The sequence below is a fragment of the Oncorhynchus masou genome, chromosome 9, assembly GCF_036934945.1.
Source record: "Oncorhynchus masou masou isolate Uvic2021 chromosome 9, UVic_Omas_1.1, whole genome shotgun sequence".
NCBI lineage: Eukaryota > Metazoa > Chordata > Actinopteri > Salmoniformes > Salmonidae > Oncorhynchus > Oncorhynchus masou.
The window spans coordinates 19,334,968-19,350,235 of record NC_088220.1 but is presented as its reverse complement, the minus strand read 5'-3'; the positions used below and the strand labels follow the sequence as shown (position 1 = coordinate 19,350,235).

Genomic DNA, 15,268 nt, shown 5'->3' with positions numbered 1-15,268 from the left:
TGGATTTACCCTATCGCTTGACAGTTGGTTAACTACTGAAGCCCACAGCTAGATAGCAAACGTTACCGTCATAAAATATGTCTGGGAAGATCACGTATTTAACGTAACATAGGAATCGAAAAAGTCCAAAATCCAAGGCAACGTGTTACAAACGGTTACGCGCTAACGTTAGCTAGTTTTTTATCATACTATCTATCACCAGCAAGCGAACGTTGGATGCTTATTTAGCCAGCTACTGTAACTACTTACCCATCAGCGGACGTATATAAGCAGTCATCTTGACAGTATAATGAATGTTCACGTTATCTAACGATAAGTTATTAGCCAGCAACAGTAACGTTGATAATCATGGAAGGGACGTGGTTGTCACGAGTAGCCACAAAGTCATAATTATGACTAACCCCGTCTATTTCTACAATGTGCCTTATTAAAACCTGGTTTTAAAGATAAGCCTAATCACACTGTTAGCATTATGCCTAATCCCACTGTTAGCATTATGCCTAACCGTAAATTTACCCCAAAAAGCAGGGTTTTCATACAATTTTACGACAGCCAATAAAGCGACTTTGTAGCTGTGGTACCAAGTGGGTAGTCGTACTAATCTGCATAACCAATGAGCGGGGAGCAGATTCATAATTGCTTCCGGTATGTGACCTATCCTTCAAAATAAAAGACCACCCATAGCTTCTTATACCTCAGTGACCCAGAATGGATGGTCTGTGGGTGTACACATAGAATTACATATAATAGCCACAGCCATAATAATAACGTAATAATACATTTTAATAACAACCTCAGCCACACTCAAGGTGTGAAATTATATCATCACCGCCATCGATAAGAGACATTACTGTGCAGCCTGGCCAAGGCTCTCGACTCTGTCAATCACCACATTCTTATTGGCAGATTCAACAGCCTTGGTTTCTCAAATGATTGCCTCGTCTGGTTCACCAACTACTTCTCAGATAGAGTTCAGTGTGTCAAATCGGAGGGCCTGTTGTCCTCTGGCAGTCTCTATGGTGGTGCCACAGGGTTCAATTCTCGGGCCGACTCTTTGTATACATCAATGATGTCGTTCTTGCTGCTGGTGATTCTCTGATCCACCTCTACGCAGACGACACCATTCTGTATACTTAAGGTCCTTCTTTGGACACTGTTAACTAACCTCCAGACGAGCTTCAATGCCATACAACTCTCCTTCAGTGGCCTCCAACTGCACTTAAATGCAAGAAAAACTAAATGTATGCTCTTCAACCAACCACTGCCCGCACCTGCCCCCTCGTCCAGCATCACTACTCTGGACGACTCCGACTTAGAATATGTGGACAACTACAAATACCTAGGTGTCTGGTTAGACTGTAAACTCTCCTTCCAGACTCACATTAAGCATCTCCAATCCAAAATTAAATCTAGAATCGGCTTCCTATTTCACAACAAAGCATCCTTCCCTCATGCTGCCAAACATACCCCCGTAAAACTGATCATCCTACCGATCCTCGACTTCGGCGATGTCATTTATAAAATAGCCTCCAACACTCTACTCAACAAAATGGATGCAGTCTATCACAGTGCCATCCGTTTTGTCACCAAAGCCCCATATACTACCCACCACTGCGACCTGTATGCTCTCGTTGGCTGGCCCTTGCTTCATACTCGTCGCCAAACCCACTGCCTCTGCTAGGTAAAGCCGAGCCTTATCTCAGCTCACTGGTCACCCCCAAAGCCTAATTTAGCCGCCTTTCCTTCCAGTTCTCTGCTGCCAATGACTGAAACGAACTGCAAAAATCACAGAAGCTGGAGACTCATATCTCCCTCACTAGCTTTAAGCACCAGCTGTCTGAGCAGCTCACATATCACTTCACCTGTACATTGCCAATCTGTAAACAGCCCATCCAACAACCTCATCCCCATACTGTATTTATATATTTTGCTCCTTTGCACCCAAGTATCTCTACTTGCACATTCATCTTCTGCACATCTACCATTCCAGTGTTTAATTGCTATAGTGTAATTACTTCACCACCATGGCCTATTTATTGCCTTAACTCCCTTATCTTACCTCATTTGCACTCACTGTATATAGACTTTTTCCCCTACTGTGCTATTGACTATGTTTTGTTTATTCCATGTGTAACTCTTGTTGTTTTGTGTGTCAAACTGCTATGCTTTATCTTGGCCATGTCACAGTTGCAAATTAGAACTTGTTCTCAACTTGCCTACCTGGTTAAAAAAAGATTTTAAAAAATATATAGAATCTTTTATCTTTATTTGGCCCACCAGAGTGCTAAATACAATTTATACAAATAGGTTCCAATATCAACAGCTGCTTCTGGTATGGATACTACATGGCATGCATTGGTCTTCCTTTAGCCTTAGAAACCAAAGCTATTTTGACTCCACACCCAAACAGACCGTGTGATTCAAATGTATTCAAATAAAGAGGCCATACAATAACCACTTCAATACATATTTAATAGTCAAATACAAGACAACATACAACAAATAAAAAAACGGTCCCTTTCTTCATTGTCATAACAATGGCACTTGCAGTGAACTGGTGCGTTCACTTCCTTCCTTTGAAATATCTAGACATGGAGGCTATGGGTACCTGATGCATTTAACAACATTTATTGCAATGGCTGCTTCAGATCAAAGATCCCAGTCCCTCCTTTTACAACCTTACCCACCACTAAGCAAGCTGAGGGAGAGACCAACTTATCATGGGAGCCTGTTGAGAGAGTAAAGATCAGACACCTCGTTAAACCAACAACTGATGAGGGACAGACCATGTATTGCTCTATTTATTTTATGATGCATTACGTCTCCTGTTGTATTATGTGTACAGCCGACAGATGTTTTGTGTAATAATGCCTACCCAACATAGTGGCCTGCTTCAGGAACTTGTAGCTCGTCTCGAAGGTCATCTGTTGCAGTGGAGAGGAGTTGGACTGAATGGCGAAGCGGTTGAGAGGTTTGTACACGCCCTCAAAACACATGTAGTCTGCCACCAATGATAAATGCCTGGGGTCCACCTCAATACCTGCAAAGGAAAGGAGAGCAGAGAGACAGAGAGGAGATCACACAGCTCTCCAGAACCTGTTGTTGGGAAATGAGTAGATAGCTAAAGAAGTTGTGAGCCTGTTTATACCGTAGACAGCGAAGACATCTTTAATTTCCTTCTCAATGACTCTCAGGGCCACCTCAATGCCGTACGTGTTTGCCATGGCGTGGACCTCATTGGAGTACAGCCGATTCACATCAAGAATCTGAGATTAAAACAGCATAGCATAGAATGTATAAACAAAGATACTCACATTAAGAAATGATGTTTTTACTCTATACATGTGAAAGTTTGTGGATTTACTTCACTGTGGTTAAACAGTTCGTGCATGTTGATGCCCTCAGTTTTGAGCTCCAGCTCCTTGGAGCCATCTTTCTTAGTGACCTCACTGAGCAGACATCTGGTGATGCCCTTAGTCTCCATCACCACTGCATTTTGGGCCACGGCCACCACCAGCGACGTCAGGTCAAAGTGCACCTTGCTGACAGGCAGGATGAGCGTAACCTGAAACAGAGAAATGCAAAGACTCCACTCAATCCACATTCAAAACATTTATATTCAAGTCAAGTACTTGGTTTCGTGAGAAACAATGCGGACCATCAATGAGGCAACCATTGGCTGAAATAAGTATTTTAGTATCTTAAACCCAGAAAGTAATATTCCAAAATCAGACAGAAGGGCACAGACTGGGGGTACATACCTCACACCAGAGACCCTGCTGGCTGTCATAGGAATAGTCCTCGATGCTGGAACTAGTTTCCAGCACAGTGTTGACCCTCATGCTGTCCTGGGTGTGTGTGCTTTTCTGCTTCGACCTCTTCCTTGCCCCAGCACCACCAGGCTCTTCAGTGGCCAGGTCACCGGGCACCTCATCAGGCACCTCTTCAGAGTTCTCCTCTGCCGGCTCCTCTTTTTCCTCCACCAGGTCCTCTCCCTCAGCATCCTCTCCCTCCTCACTCTCATAATCCACTTCTTCCTCCTGATTCTCTCTCCTTTTCGCATCCGAGGCGTCAGCGTCTCCCTCATTCCCCACATCGTCCACAATCATGCTCTCCTCCTCCCCATCCCCTTCTCCACTCTCCTACAACAAAGAAATGACTTACACAACTTAAGATTGGGACAAAAGTAGCTTAATTCTACATTTAAGAACAATGGTCACTTTGGTAATTATTAAGTCCAGGCTTTAAAGACAAATGTAAAGTTATGGCTGAAAGGAACAGATGAATAGGGAAAAGTCCATGCTTGTTTAACACACCTGTCTAGCTGAGGAGTCCCCTACATCCTGGTCATTATCTCGTACTGTAGCCTTGCGTGTTTCCACTGCGTTGATAGAGGCCAGCTTGGTATTGCGCTTCTTAATTGCCTCCAGTAGTAGGCGGAAGAATCTGGAAAAGACAAGGTAGCAAAGAATGCCTTATATTGGTTCAGACCGAGAACACGGAAGTACATTTGTCGGACTAGTAACCGTGATCTGATTCTCACACACACACACACACACACACACACACACACACACACACACACACACACACACACACACACACACACACACACACACACACACACACACACACACACACACACGGGTTGTGTTGGCAAGAGAATGTGTGGGCCCAGCGCTGGTTATAATAGCTCACCTGTTCTCCATGTAGTGGAGGATCTGATGGGGAGTCAACATCTTGTCTTCCTGGTAGCGCTCTGGGGAGAGAAAGCGGAAGATGATCTTGAAGACGCGGTCCTTCTGTTGTTTGTTCTTCACCCGGAGTGTTTCCAGGACATCCACTTTGTGCAACACCTTTGAACAACAATGGACAGAATAATGACTCTCACTCACAATTCATTGAAACACAAGAATGGAGTGATAACCATAGAAAAATGTATTATATTTCTGTGGTAGTAACGATTGAATTACTTTGGGATGTAATGGTTCATAAACAGTAAGTAAATAGAGCCAATATAATAACCTCAGCTAGACACACGCGAGTCAGTTTCTTCCTGAGTGTCTTCACCCGCTTGATGGCTTTTTTACTGTTTAACACAGGAATACTCATCATCGGAGTCTTGATGCTGGAACTGGCAATCATTAATATTTCTCTAAGCCTGTGGGTGACGGAGAAATTATTCAGCCACTAATGTCCAGAGTTTGTACATTTTATTCTGGCAAAGAGTCATTGCACCGTTATATTCCAGTGGAGACCATACTGTACCTTGGGATACCGAGGGTAACGTTCATCTCCCCCCTGCCGGCAAAATGGAAGGTGTTGAGGGTCATCTGGGTGGAGGGCTCTCCGATGCTCTGAGCAGCCAGCAGACCCACCGCCTCCCCTGGGTCACACAGGGATCGCTGCCACTTCAGCTGCAGCAGATGCTTTAGTCTGCATAGACAGAGTGGAGACCATGACATAACCTAAGCACTCAGTAAAAAATACAGTAGCTAAAATGGCTTCTAAAATTATGTACAACAGCCCAATCTTAGTTTCTACACCTAAAGTTTGTCATTTTTAGAAGACGTATTATTCTTTATTTTACCTTTATTTAACTTGGCAAGTCAGTTAAGAACACAGTCTTATTTACAGTGATGGCCTAAGAACAGTGGGTTAACTGCCTTGTTTAGGAGCAGAACGACACATTTTTACCTTGTCAGCTCAGGGATTCGATCTAGCAACCTTTCGGTTACTGGCCCAACTCTCTAACCACCAGGCTACCTGCCGCCCCTCTAAACTGTCCCTTTACGTAAATGTCCATTTAGGTAAATACTATATGCAATATAGACGATCTGGATTGAAATCTCACCTTTGTGCATCAAGGTTCTTTGAGCTTCCCTCAGGTAACTGCTTGACTTGGATGTCCTTTAGATAGGACTCCACAATGCTTTCAAACGTCTCTGACACTGACCCAAATGAGATGTCAGGCCTGAACAGGCTCAGGCAGGGCTCAGGACAGTGTGAAGTCTTCTTCAGGTACTTAGATCTGCTGTCCTGGTCTAGAGAACTCCATCTATCCACCAACTAAGAAACATGGGAAGGTAACATATTAGAATGTTTAACAAAACAGCAAACTACCAGAGTTTGATATGATACATTGAAAAAGTAGAACGACAAATAATACATCCCAAAAAACTGGTATATAGTTGTAGAGGGATATTTCATCTGATAACATTGCGGGGTTGCAGCAGTGGGACAACACATTACCTTCAGAGTGGCAGTATCCCTGCCATTGGCCAGGTTCTCTAGAGCCTGGCGCTCTGCCTTCTTCAGTTTCTTCTGGGAGAAGAGCAGGAAGGCCCCCTCCCTGGGAGAAAGATGCTCCCTCTTGGCTTTCCACTTCCTGATGGCTTTGAAATGGTTGGTGGCAGCCTGAGGGTCCAGTTTGGCCAGGACCTCATCCAAGCACTTGGACTTTCTGATGACCTGTGAGTAACAGGAAATTCTAAACGGGTGCTGCAAAAAGTCATCTTTAAAAAAAGAATGGATGCAATGTTTTCCATGCACGGTCTTGAAATAAAGACGTGCTTTCAGTCTCAAACACTTTAGAAAACAGGATCAGTTGACTAGAGCAGTGGCAAATCCTACCTCATAGTTGTCCTGTATGAAGGGAAACTGCCTTGGCTGGAGGAACTGTGTCTTGGGGACGTCCAGGCCATCCTCTCCATAGAGAAACTGGACCACGCTGCCATCACTGTCCCTCACAGTCAGGTCATACTGAACCACCAGGCCCTCCAAGTGTTTGATCACACATCTGGAACCACAATGAGTCCGTTCAGAAAGGGGGAAATGTAAATATTGTGTGAATCCCACAGGACTCTGTTCGAAAGCTGTGTACTATATAGGGTGCCATTTGGGACGTAGACATTCACACTTCTGTAAAAACATTCAGACTTCTGTAATGCCAGCTCACCTCTGAAGGTACCCTGATCGACTGGTCTTAACAGCTGTATCTACCAGACCCTCCCGGCCAGCCATGCAATGGAAGAAAAACTCCTGCAACAATGAATCATGAACATTCAGAAACCTTCAATTATGAAGTGGAACAATAAAACACACAACTTGGAGCAGAGAGAAGTCACGTACCGGGGGCTTGATTCCTGTCAGGAACCTGCCAGACACAAAACCTCCAGAGCGGGGCGAACTTTCATACGGCTGGAAGCATGGCAGAGATTTCCCAGAAGGCATCAGGGGAGGACGTCGACCCTCCAGCTCAATCTGACCCAGCAGACAGGAGATCTAAAAAAAAAAAAAAAAAAAAAAAAAAGAAACGTACTCATCAAGTTGTGATTTGTACAGAGACAAAATGCATATCTGTTGTGTGTCTTAATGGTTCGATGTCTGCTTGATTCCTTAAAGGAGTACCTGCATGGTATTGACAGTGGAGCCTTTAGCCCCAGACTGCACCATCAGCTGGAGGTTGTTCTCAGGGAAGCTGCAGTGGAGACCCAGGGGCATGACCACCTGGCAGGAGAAAAAAGCATAAGTCAAAACCGTACAGCAGTTAACAGTGTTTTCTGCTACCAGGAACTCCTATCAACTTTCCTATCAAAGTCCATTAGAAATACAGTGCCTTGCGAAAGTATTCGGCCCCCTTGAACTTTGCGACCTTTTGCCACATTTCAGGCTTCAAACATAAAGATATAAAACTGTATTTTTTTGTGAAGAATCAACAACAAGTGGGACACAATCATGAAGTGGAACGACATTTATTGGATATTTCAAACTTTTTTAACAAATCAAAAACTGAAAAATTGTGAGTGCAAAATTATTCAGCCCCCTTAAGTTAAAACTTTGTAGCGCCACCTTTTGCTGCGATTACAGCTGTAAGTCGCTTGGGGTATGTCTCTATCAGTTTTGCACATCGAGAGACTGAAATTTTTTCCCATTCCTCTTTGCAAAACAGCTCGAGCTCAGTGAGGTTGGATGGAGAGCATTTGTGAACAGCAGTTTTCAGTTCTTTCCACAGATTCTCGATTGGATTCAGGTCTGGACTTTGACTTGGCCATTCTAACACCTGGATATGTTTATTTTTGAACCATTCCATTGTAGATTTTGCTTTATGTTTTGGATCATTGTCTTGTTGGAAGACAAATCTCCGTCCCAGTCTCAGGTCTTTTGCAGACTCCATCAGGCTTTCTTCCAAAATGGTCCTGTATTTGGCTCCATCCATCTTCCCATCAATTTTAACCATCTTCCCTGTCCCTGCTGAAGAAAAGCAGGCCCAAACCATGATGCTGCCACCACCATGTTTGACAGTGGGTATGGTGTGTTCAGGGTGATGAGCTGTGTTGCTTTTACGCCAAACATAACGTTTTGCATTGTTGCCAAAAAGTTCAATTTTGGTTTCATCTGACCAGAGCACCTTCTTCCACATGTTTGGTGTGTCTCCCAGGTGGCTTGTGGCAAACTTTAAACAACACTTTTTATGGATATCTTTAAGAAATGGCTTTCTTCTTGCCACTCTTCCATTTGTGCAATATACGACTGATTGTTGTCCTATGGACAGATTCTCCCACCTCAGCTGTAGATCTCTGCAGTTCATCCAGAGTGATCATGGACCTCTTGGCTGCATCTCTGATCAGTCTTCTCCTTGTATGAGCTGAAAGTTTAGAGGGACGGCCAGGTCTTGGTAGATTTGCAGTGGTCTGATACTTCCATTTCAATATTATCGCTTGCACAGTGCTCCTTGGGATGTTTAAAGCTTGGGAAATCTTTTTGTATCCAAATCCAGCTTTAAAAACTTCTTCACAACAGTATCTCGGACCTGCCTGGTGTGTTCCTTGTTCTTCATGATGCTCTCTGCGCTTTTAACGGACCTCTGAGACTATCACAGTGCAGGTGCATTTATACGGAGACTTGATTACACACAGGTGGATTGTATTTATCATCATTAGTCATTTAGGTCAAAATTGGATCATTCAGAGATCCTCGCTGAACTTCTGGAGAGAGTTTGCTGCACTGAAAGTAAAGGGGCTGAATAATTTTGCACGCCCAATTTTTCAGTTTTTGATTTGTTAAAAAAAGTTTGAAATATCCAATAAATGTCGTTCCACTTCATGATTGTGTCCCACTTGTTGTTGATTCTTCACAAAAAAATACAGTTTTATATCTTTATGTTTGAAGCCTGAAATGTGGCAAAAGGTCGCAAAGTTCAAGGGGGCCGAATACTTTCGCAAGGCACTGTATATGCAGAAACTTTAATCCAAAGCGACTTATAGTGATGTGTGCATACATTTTTTACGTATGGGTGGCCTCGGGAATCGAATCCACTATCCTGGCATTGGAAGAACCATGTTCTACCAACCGTGCTACAGAGGACCACTAAGGAATATATTCTTCTTTATAGCCTGACATTCACACGCAAACAGATGATGACTACCATCTGATGGTAACCTCTTCACAAAACTGAAGGATGAGCAAATCAAACAATGCAAACTCCCATGTAGCTCACCTTGTTGATGTCGTTGTTGACCTGATTGGCCACCTCCTTAAACTTGAGGTCCACCATGTTGAAGTCTCTCTGGTCTGGGTTGAGGTGGGCGTCCTGCCAGCGGCCCCTAGCCTCACTCTCGTCCACGGTGTCAGGCAGGTTAAAGGCTGCCTGCAAGGCCTGGGTTACACCAGAGCAAACAACTGTTACTGCCACACTAATGCAGGTCATTAAATTTGTTTATTTGTTCCTGGAACGTGGATCAACTGATTAATTGATACTGGCATCTTTACCTTAGTCCCACACGTGACAGACTCATTTATGATCTGCTTTCTCTGTCTGTTGGCTCCTCGTTTCACCAAGATATCCTCCACACCTGAAATGCATTCAATAAATAACTCTTCAATTTTGAGAGAGCCTTGTGATGGATCCATGAGTCTGTTCAGATAGATCTAGAACACCTGTTAGTATGTACCAAATAGCACCCTATTCCTTATATTGGGCACTACGTTTGTCAAAAGTAGTGGACTATATAGGGAATAAGGTTGAAGTTGGGATGAAGCCCATGCCTTACCCATAGTGAACCCCCGGTACAGCTGGAGGTAGGCAGTGAAGAGGCGAGCCAGGCAGCTGAGGAGTTTACCACTGGTCTCTCCTCCATATAGCTCGTAGCAGCAGTGGACCAGGCCGTATGCTGAGCTGCCATAGTGGGCCTTGTCCAACACCCCGACCAGCAACTCTCCCTGACGAAAGATCACCTGCAGGATCAGACACAGTTAATGGCAAAGTCTAGGACTAGGTGTGCATTGCACAAAGTCAAAAAAAGGTTTAACATACAGCTAATACAAACTATGACACTAATAATAAAATAAATCAAATCAAGGTGGGTACATGTGCAACATTGGTAAGTTGAGTAGTACTTTTAGTGAACAGTCTGACCTGGGAGTCACACATGGTTTCAGGCTTGTAGCCGGGAACACAGCGTGGAGACTCCTTGATCCAGGCCTTACTGGGGATCTTGGCCTTCCCTGTCAGGTTCAGAGGGATGTGGTTTCCTGGGATGACGTTCATCAGTAGTGTAGACACCACCTGAATGACAAAGGACACCTTTGTTATTACCTGTACAATTATGAATTATGACCTACTAAACCTCTCAATCCATGGGTAGGTCCTTCTGCACCTGTTTCCCAGTCCAGAGAGGGAATGGTTTGAGTATGGCGGGCGGCAGTAGCTTGACTCTGCCGACCTTGTCGGTCAGACCTCGGTAGACCAGCTCAGTGTACTGGTCACGGGAGAAGAAGCAGCCGCGGATGGTCATCCTAGTGCCTGACACCATGTGATCCTGGATCAGACCTGCCAGAGGCTTCCCATCCTGGGGGACATAGACAAGGCAGTGAGGCTGTATAGCAACAGTAGGTGTTGAGGGTGAGAAAACAATAGCTTATCTAGCAAAAAAAATAATACATTGAGTAAGGCTGAGCAATGAGCATTCACCTTGGGCACAAGGTACTGCTGGTCAGTGCTGACGAGTGTGTAGGCCTCAGCCCTGCCCAGTTCACTCTGAGGGAAATGGGCATTCATCTCATCCCCATCAAAGTCAGCGTTGTAGGCCTTACAGTTAGCGTAGTGAAGCCTTAACACTTTCTCCCCTGGCAGGATGCGGGCGCAGTGAGCCTGGATGGACGGCCGATGCAGTGTTGGCTGCCGGTTGAGGAGCAGGACGTCGCCATTCTTGATGTGACGATTCACCTATGAGAATATAAACATTGCTCAATAGATGGCAAATATAATAGAAAGATGAAATGCAAGATTAAAATGCCGCTTCATTAAAGATGATATAACTAGTGGGAAAGTATATGAGATTACAATAAAAAATGAATTAAGGAATCAAGGTTCATAAGGAATCAAGGAACCATTAGATAGGGAGAGGAAACAGCTGGTGTAAGTGGTGTTAGAAAGATAGGCCTTACTATCTTCATGGGCATCATGTGCTGCCCGGTGCAGGGTGTGAGGAGCTGCTTGGCGATGGCCTCTCTCTGGGTGAGGTTAGTACTGCTCAGGATGGTGCGGGAGCCGTCCTCGTTAATGACCATGGAGGCCCCAGGGTGAACATTGGGCCCGTTCAGAACTGCCTGCCTCAGCTCCTTAACATTCCAAGGCGTCACAGGTTGGGGGTAAGTCAGCTTGGTGGCAAACACCTGTAGCAAAACAGATGGAGTTTATCATGCGAGCTCACACAACGCTCCAACTATCAATGGACATGCAGAATGCAGGCAAAGGCAATGACTCTTACCATGGGTACTCCAATCTCATTGGTCCCAATGTACATGTCAGGACAAATAACAGAGCGTGCTGCATAGTCCACACGTTTACCCATCATGTGCTTCCTGAACAAACCATCCTTCTTCTCTAAGATCTGAAAGAGAAAACAGGGACAGTATGAACAAAAACAATGTATGGGTTGGAAGATGAAAGTATACTGACATTTTTCACTCCATTTGGCTAAAAGGCTGCATTTATGGAGCAGGTGGCAAGATATTACCATGGGAAAACATACCTGACGAATGCCAGGGTACTTCTCAGTCATCAGTTTGTCCATGTCACTGTCAAAGACTATATTGACGTGACTCTGGAGCCGAATCCAGGTGTTGTAGAGTTTATCTGTGAGTGTGGCACCGGGGATCCCTGCCAGGAAGGCCTGGTCTGTCTGAGAGGGGTCGGCTTCCTGTACCTTTAAATTTAGAGTCCAGAGGAATGGCAACACTTTGCACACAATTGGTTTACTTTATTTCATGCAAAAGACCCAGATATATATTTCTAGGAATGTGAAGCCGTGTTTGTGTCTTGACTTAATATAATGTTTACATACCCTACATTACTCATCTCTTATGTATATACTGTACTCTATACCATCTACTGCATCTTGCCTATGCCGTTCTGTACCATCACTAATTCATGTCTTTTTGTACATATTCTTCATCCCTCTACACTTGTGTGTATAAGGTAGCTGTTGTGAAATTGTTAGGTTAGATTACTTGTTGGTTATTACTGCATTGTCAGAACTAGAAGCAAAAGCATTTCGCTACACTCGCATTAACATCTGCTAACCATGTGTATGTGACAAATAAAAATTTCATTTGACTTTGCTTTTGTTGTTTTTCCCAAATGTTCTGTATGTTTTTTACATTTCTTAAGACTTAGTGAGGTAAAAGAGAATCAAATCAAAAACAGTACGAGATGACGAACTAATAAAAGGTTAATTTATAAGACATACATGGAAAATCAAGTGTGTCACCTTTGACCTTTTCATTCCCTCAAAATAATGTTTAAAGAGCAAATGCGACCCCACTCCATCAGTTCACATACCTCCTCCAGCTGCAACTCCTTTTCCTTCAGCTTTTCTCCAGCTAGAAGTGCTAGGAGCTTCTGGATAACGCCACTGTCTTTCATCACTGCCTGCATGTTAACCGTCTGGCCATTAGTGAACATCTGGTCTCCCAGACGGTTAATGGGCCGATACCTGGGGAAAACAAGAGGGTTACTCTCATAAGTTACTGGAAAGCTTCACAACTAGGAGGTTTTTGTGATGCAATTCCAGACACCATAACTAACAGAAGCAAACAACTACATTCAAAACAAAGCCACAAATTGTAAGGCTGTTCTCTGAGAGATTCCTCACCTGCATGGAGGGACCACCATAAGCTCCAGGAAGAAAAGGTCAGGGTAAAAGCCACTGGGTGAGCTCTCCAACTCCTCCAGTCCAGAGAACAAGCACTTCAGGAAGAAACCTTCTTTATCCCAAAGTTTGGCGATGTGATCCCGTGCCGTGCTAGGGGTCAAGTATCCACGTTTTCCAGCCATCCCATCTTCTGAAAAAGGAGAAGAGACCAAGGGCACTCATTCAAACTTTCCAATTCAGGACAACAGAGTTGCAGAAATGTCAACATCTTTTAGTCCTCTACCATATTACAAATCTTGAAGCAGAAGACTGAATGGTATGCATTACCTTCATCGGGTCCCTTGATGGCACCATCTTTATACATAGCCGCAGGCAAGGTGACAATCAGTTTGCTGTTGTGCTCCCTGCGCACTTGTGATCGTCCACTCCTATTTGGGAATAGTAAAAATCAGTGTGAAGCTTCACACAGGGGACAGAATTGCTATGAAATAAATGGTAATTGGCCAGAATGGTATATACTTACTTGCAGTGAGGGCATTTCCTGGAGTTCATTTGGACCCTCCAGAAGAGTGTTATAAGCTTGTTCTTCTTCTCACAGATATGCTTGATCTGAGAACACAAAACATTACATTTCATCACATTGGCCTGAATTGTGATGTTCAGTTTCTATGACACATTCACAATCAGCTCTTACTGGTGAGCTGTGATCGTTGCCTGTCTTCAGTTTGTTGACATGAGCACAGTAGTCCTCTAACACCACCTGGATCTCAACCCCAGAAGCTTGGGCATTGCCTTCCAAGAACTGCAACAGAGATGTGAGTGGTTAAAACTCAGAACTTGGATGAATTTTATGAATCAAACACTATCAAATCAAAAGACATGCATACATTACCAGAAACAGGAGTGCGATTTCAGAGACATCATTATTTTTGAATATTACCACTCCTGTCTGTGTGATGCTCACCTGGTTCAGCACATGCTCCAGCTCATAGACCTCCTGTAGAGCTCCCACATCCAGCAGCTTCAGCTGGTTCAGCAGGAGATGTATCGCTGCTCTGGGGCAGGACAGCATGTGGCAGTTCAGACATGACCCTCGGATCAGCAGGTACAGTTTCTGGTGCCAGAGTAGAAGTGAGAGAGGGTATTACTTTAAAAGAAGACTACCACACTGTAACTTGCAGCCTATCGACTGTGTTTTGGATCGTGTAGCAGTTTATCTGGAAACAGGCCATGTACTTGTAATAACTACTGGGATAAGCGTGTTCAATGTTGTTCACTTACATCAAATAAGAGTGGGTTGTATACGGGTAAGGGTAGCTCAATGTGCCCAAGGTGCCCAGGGCAGTTGTTGAAGTCTTGCATACAGGTGGAGCACACCTCTTTGGAATCAGCTGGGCCCAATGACAGGTCATAGAGGCCATTGGGGGCAACATTACCAACATTATCCAGGAATCTGAAGTTGGTTATGTTCTTGACACTCAACTTTCTGTGGAGAAATGGGAACATGACATGATAACGCTACAATGACTGAATGCAATATGTTACCAGTTAACTAGTAGCATAATATCCATAGTAGCAGTACCAGAAACGGACAGTCCAAGAACAGTGAACACTAACCGTTATTAACTATAGTTAGCTAGTCCAACACACTCCAATCCAAAAGCAAAAGTCATGCAGGGGCATGTTATTATAGCTTTAGAGCATAGGCACTCATAACAACTTGTATTCTTACCTTATTTCTTCTGCAGTGTACATTCCAAATGTAATTCCCTCCAGCCGCCTCCATGGTACTTCTTTCCCAAAAAGCATACTTTAGAAATTCCAAGTAAATTGTTTCTATGAATGTATGCGTTTCTTACTTGAACTGTGTAAAATCGACATGCGCTACGAAGTTACAATTCTCCAACACGTGGGACATTCCTCTTCATGGACGGTACCATTAAGAGATAGGGGTGAAAAGAAAGCACGTATTCTCATTCAACTGAAAATGTGAATACATAACCGGTTAATTGATATGAGTAATTACAAAATATGTATTGTGTCATTCACCATAACCAAAGCTACCTAATCAATCACATAATACTATCCGTTGGTGGGTGTTACAGCAGCTC

General features: G+C 43.9%; 2 protein-coding genes across 3 annotated transcripts in view; both read right to left on the bottom strand.

Moving 5' to 3' along the window:
- The window catches only part of st3gal5 (ST3 beta-galactoside alpha-2,3-sialyltransferase 5), a 13,060-nt gene extending 12,472 nt beyond the window's left edge, over positions 1-588 (bottom strand). For both annotated transcript variants that reach the window (XM_064973416.1, XM_064973415.1), the window contains exon 1: positions 250-588. The gene's annotated coding sequence lies outside the window, so the exon portion shown is untranslated. The remainder of the gene's footprint in view (positions 1-249) is intronic.
- Positions 589-2,455: 1,867 nt separating this feature from the next.
- On the bottom strand, positions 2,456-15,229 carry polr1a (RNA polymerase I subunit A). The gene is made up of 32 exons (XM_064973414.1): positions 14,890-15,229; positions 14,439-14,643; positions 14,122-14,271; positions 13,852-13,959; positions 13,681-13,766; positions 13,485-13,585; positions 13,158-13,347; positions 12,845-12,998; positions 12,036-12,209; positions 11,772-11,894; positions 11,449-11,676; positions 10,973-11,227; positions 10,659-10,850; positions 10,418-10,567; positions 10,053-10,236; positions 9,772-9,854; positions 9,500-9,658; positions 7,411-7,509; positions 7,132-7,284; positions 6,959-7,041; positions 6,634-6,799; positions 6,253-6,471; positions 5,855-6,069; positions 5,269-5,436; positions 5,026-5,161; positions 4,699-4,856; positions 4,317-4,446; positions 3,762-4,142; positions 3,365-3,565; positions 3,149-3,266; positions 2,876-3,040; positions 2,456-2,728 (listed from the first exon to the last, which is right to left on the bottom strand). The coding sequence occupies exons 1-32, from the start codon at positions 14,964-14,966 to the stop codon at positions 2,628-2,630; spliced, it is 5,112 nt and encodes a 1,703-aa protein (XP_064829486.1). The 5' UTR covers positions 14,967-15,229; the 3' UTR covers positions 2,456-2,627.
- Between the last annotated feature and the right edge of the window lie 39 nt (positions 15,230-15,268).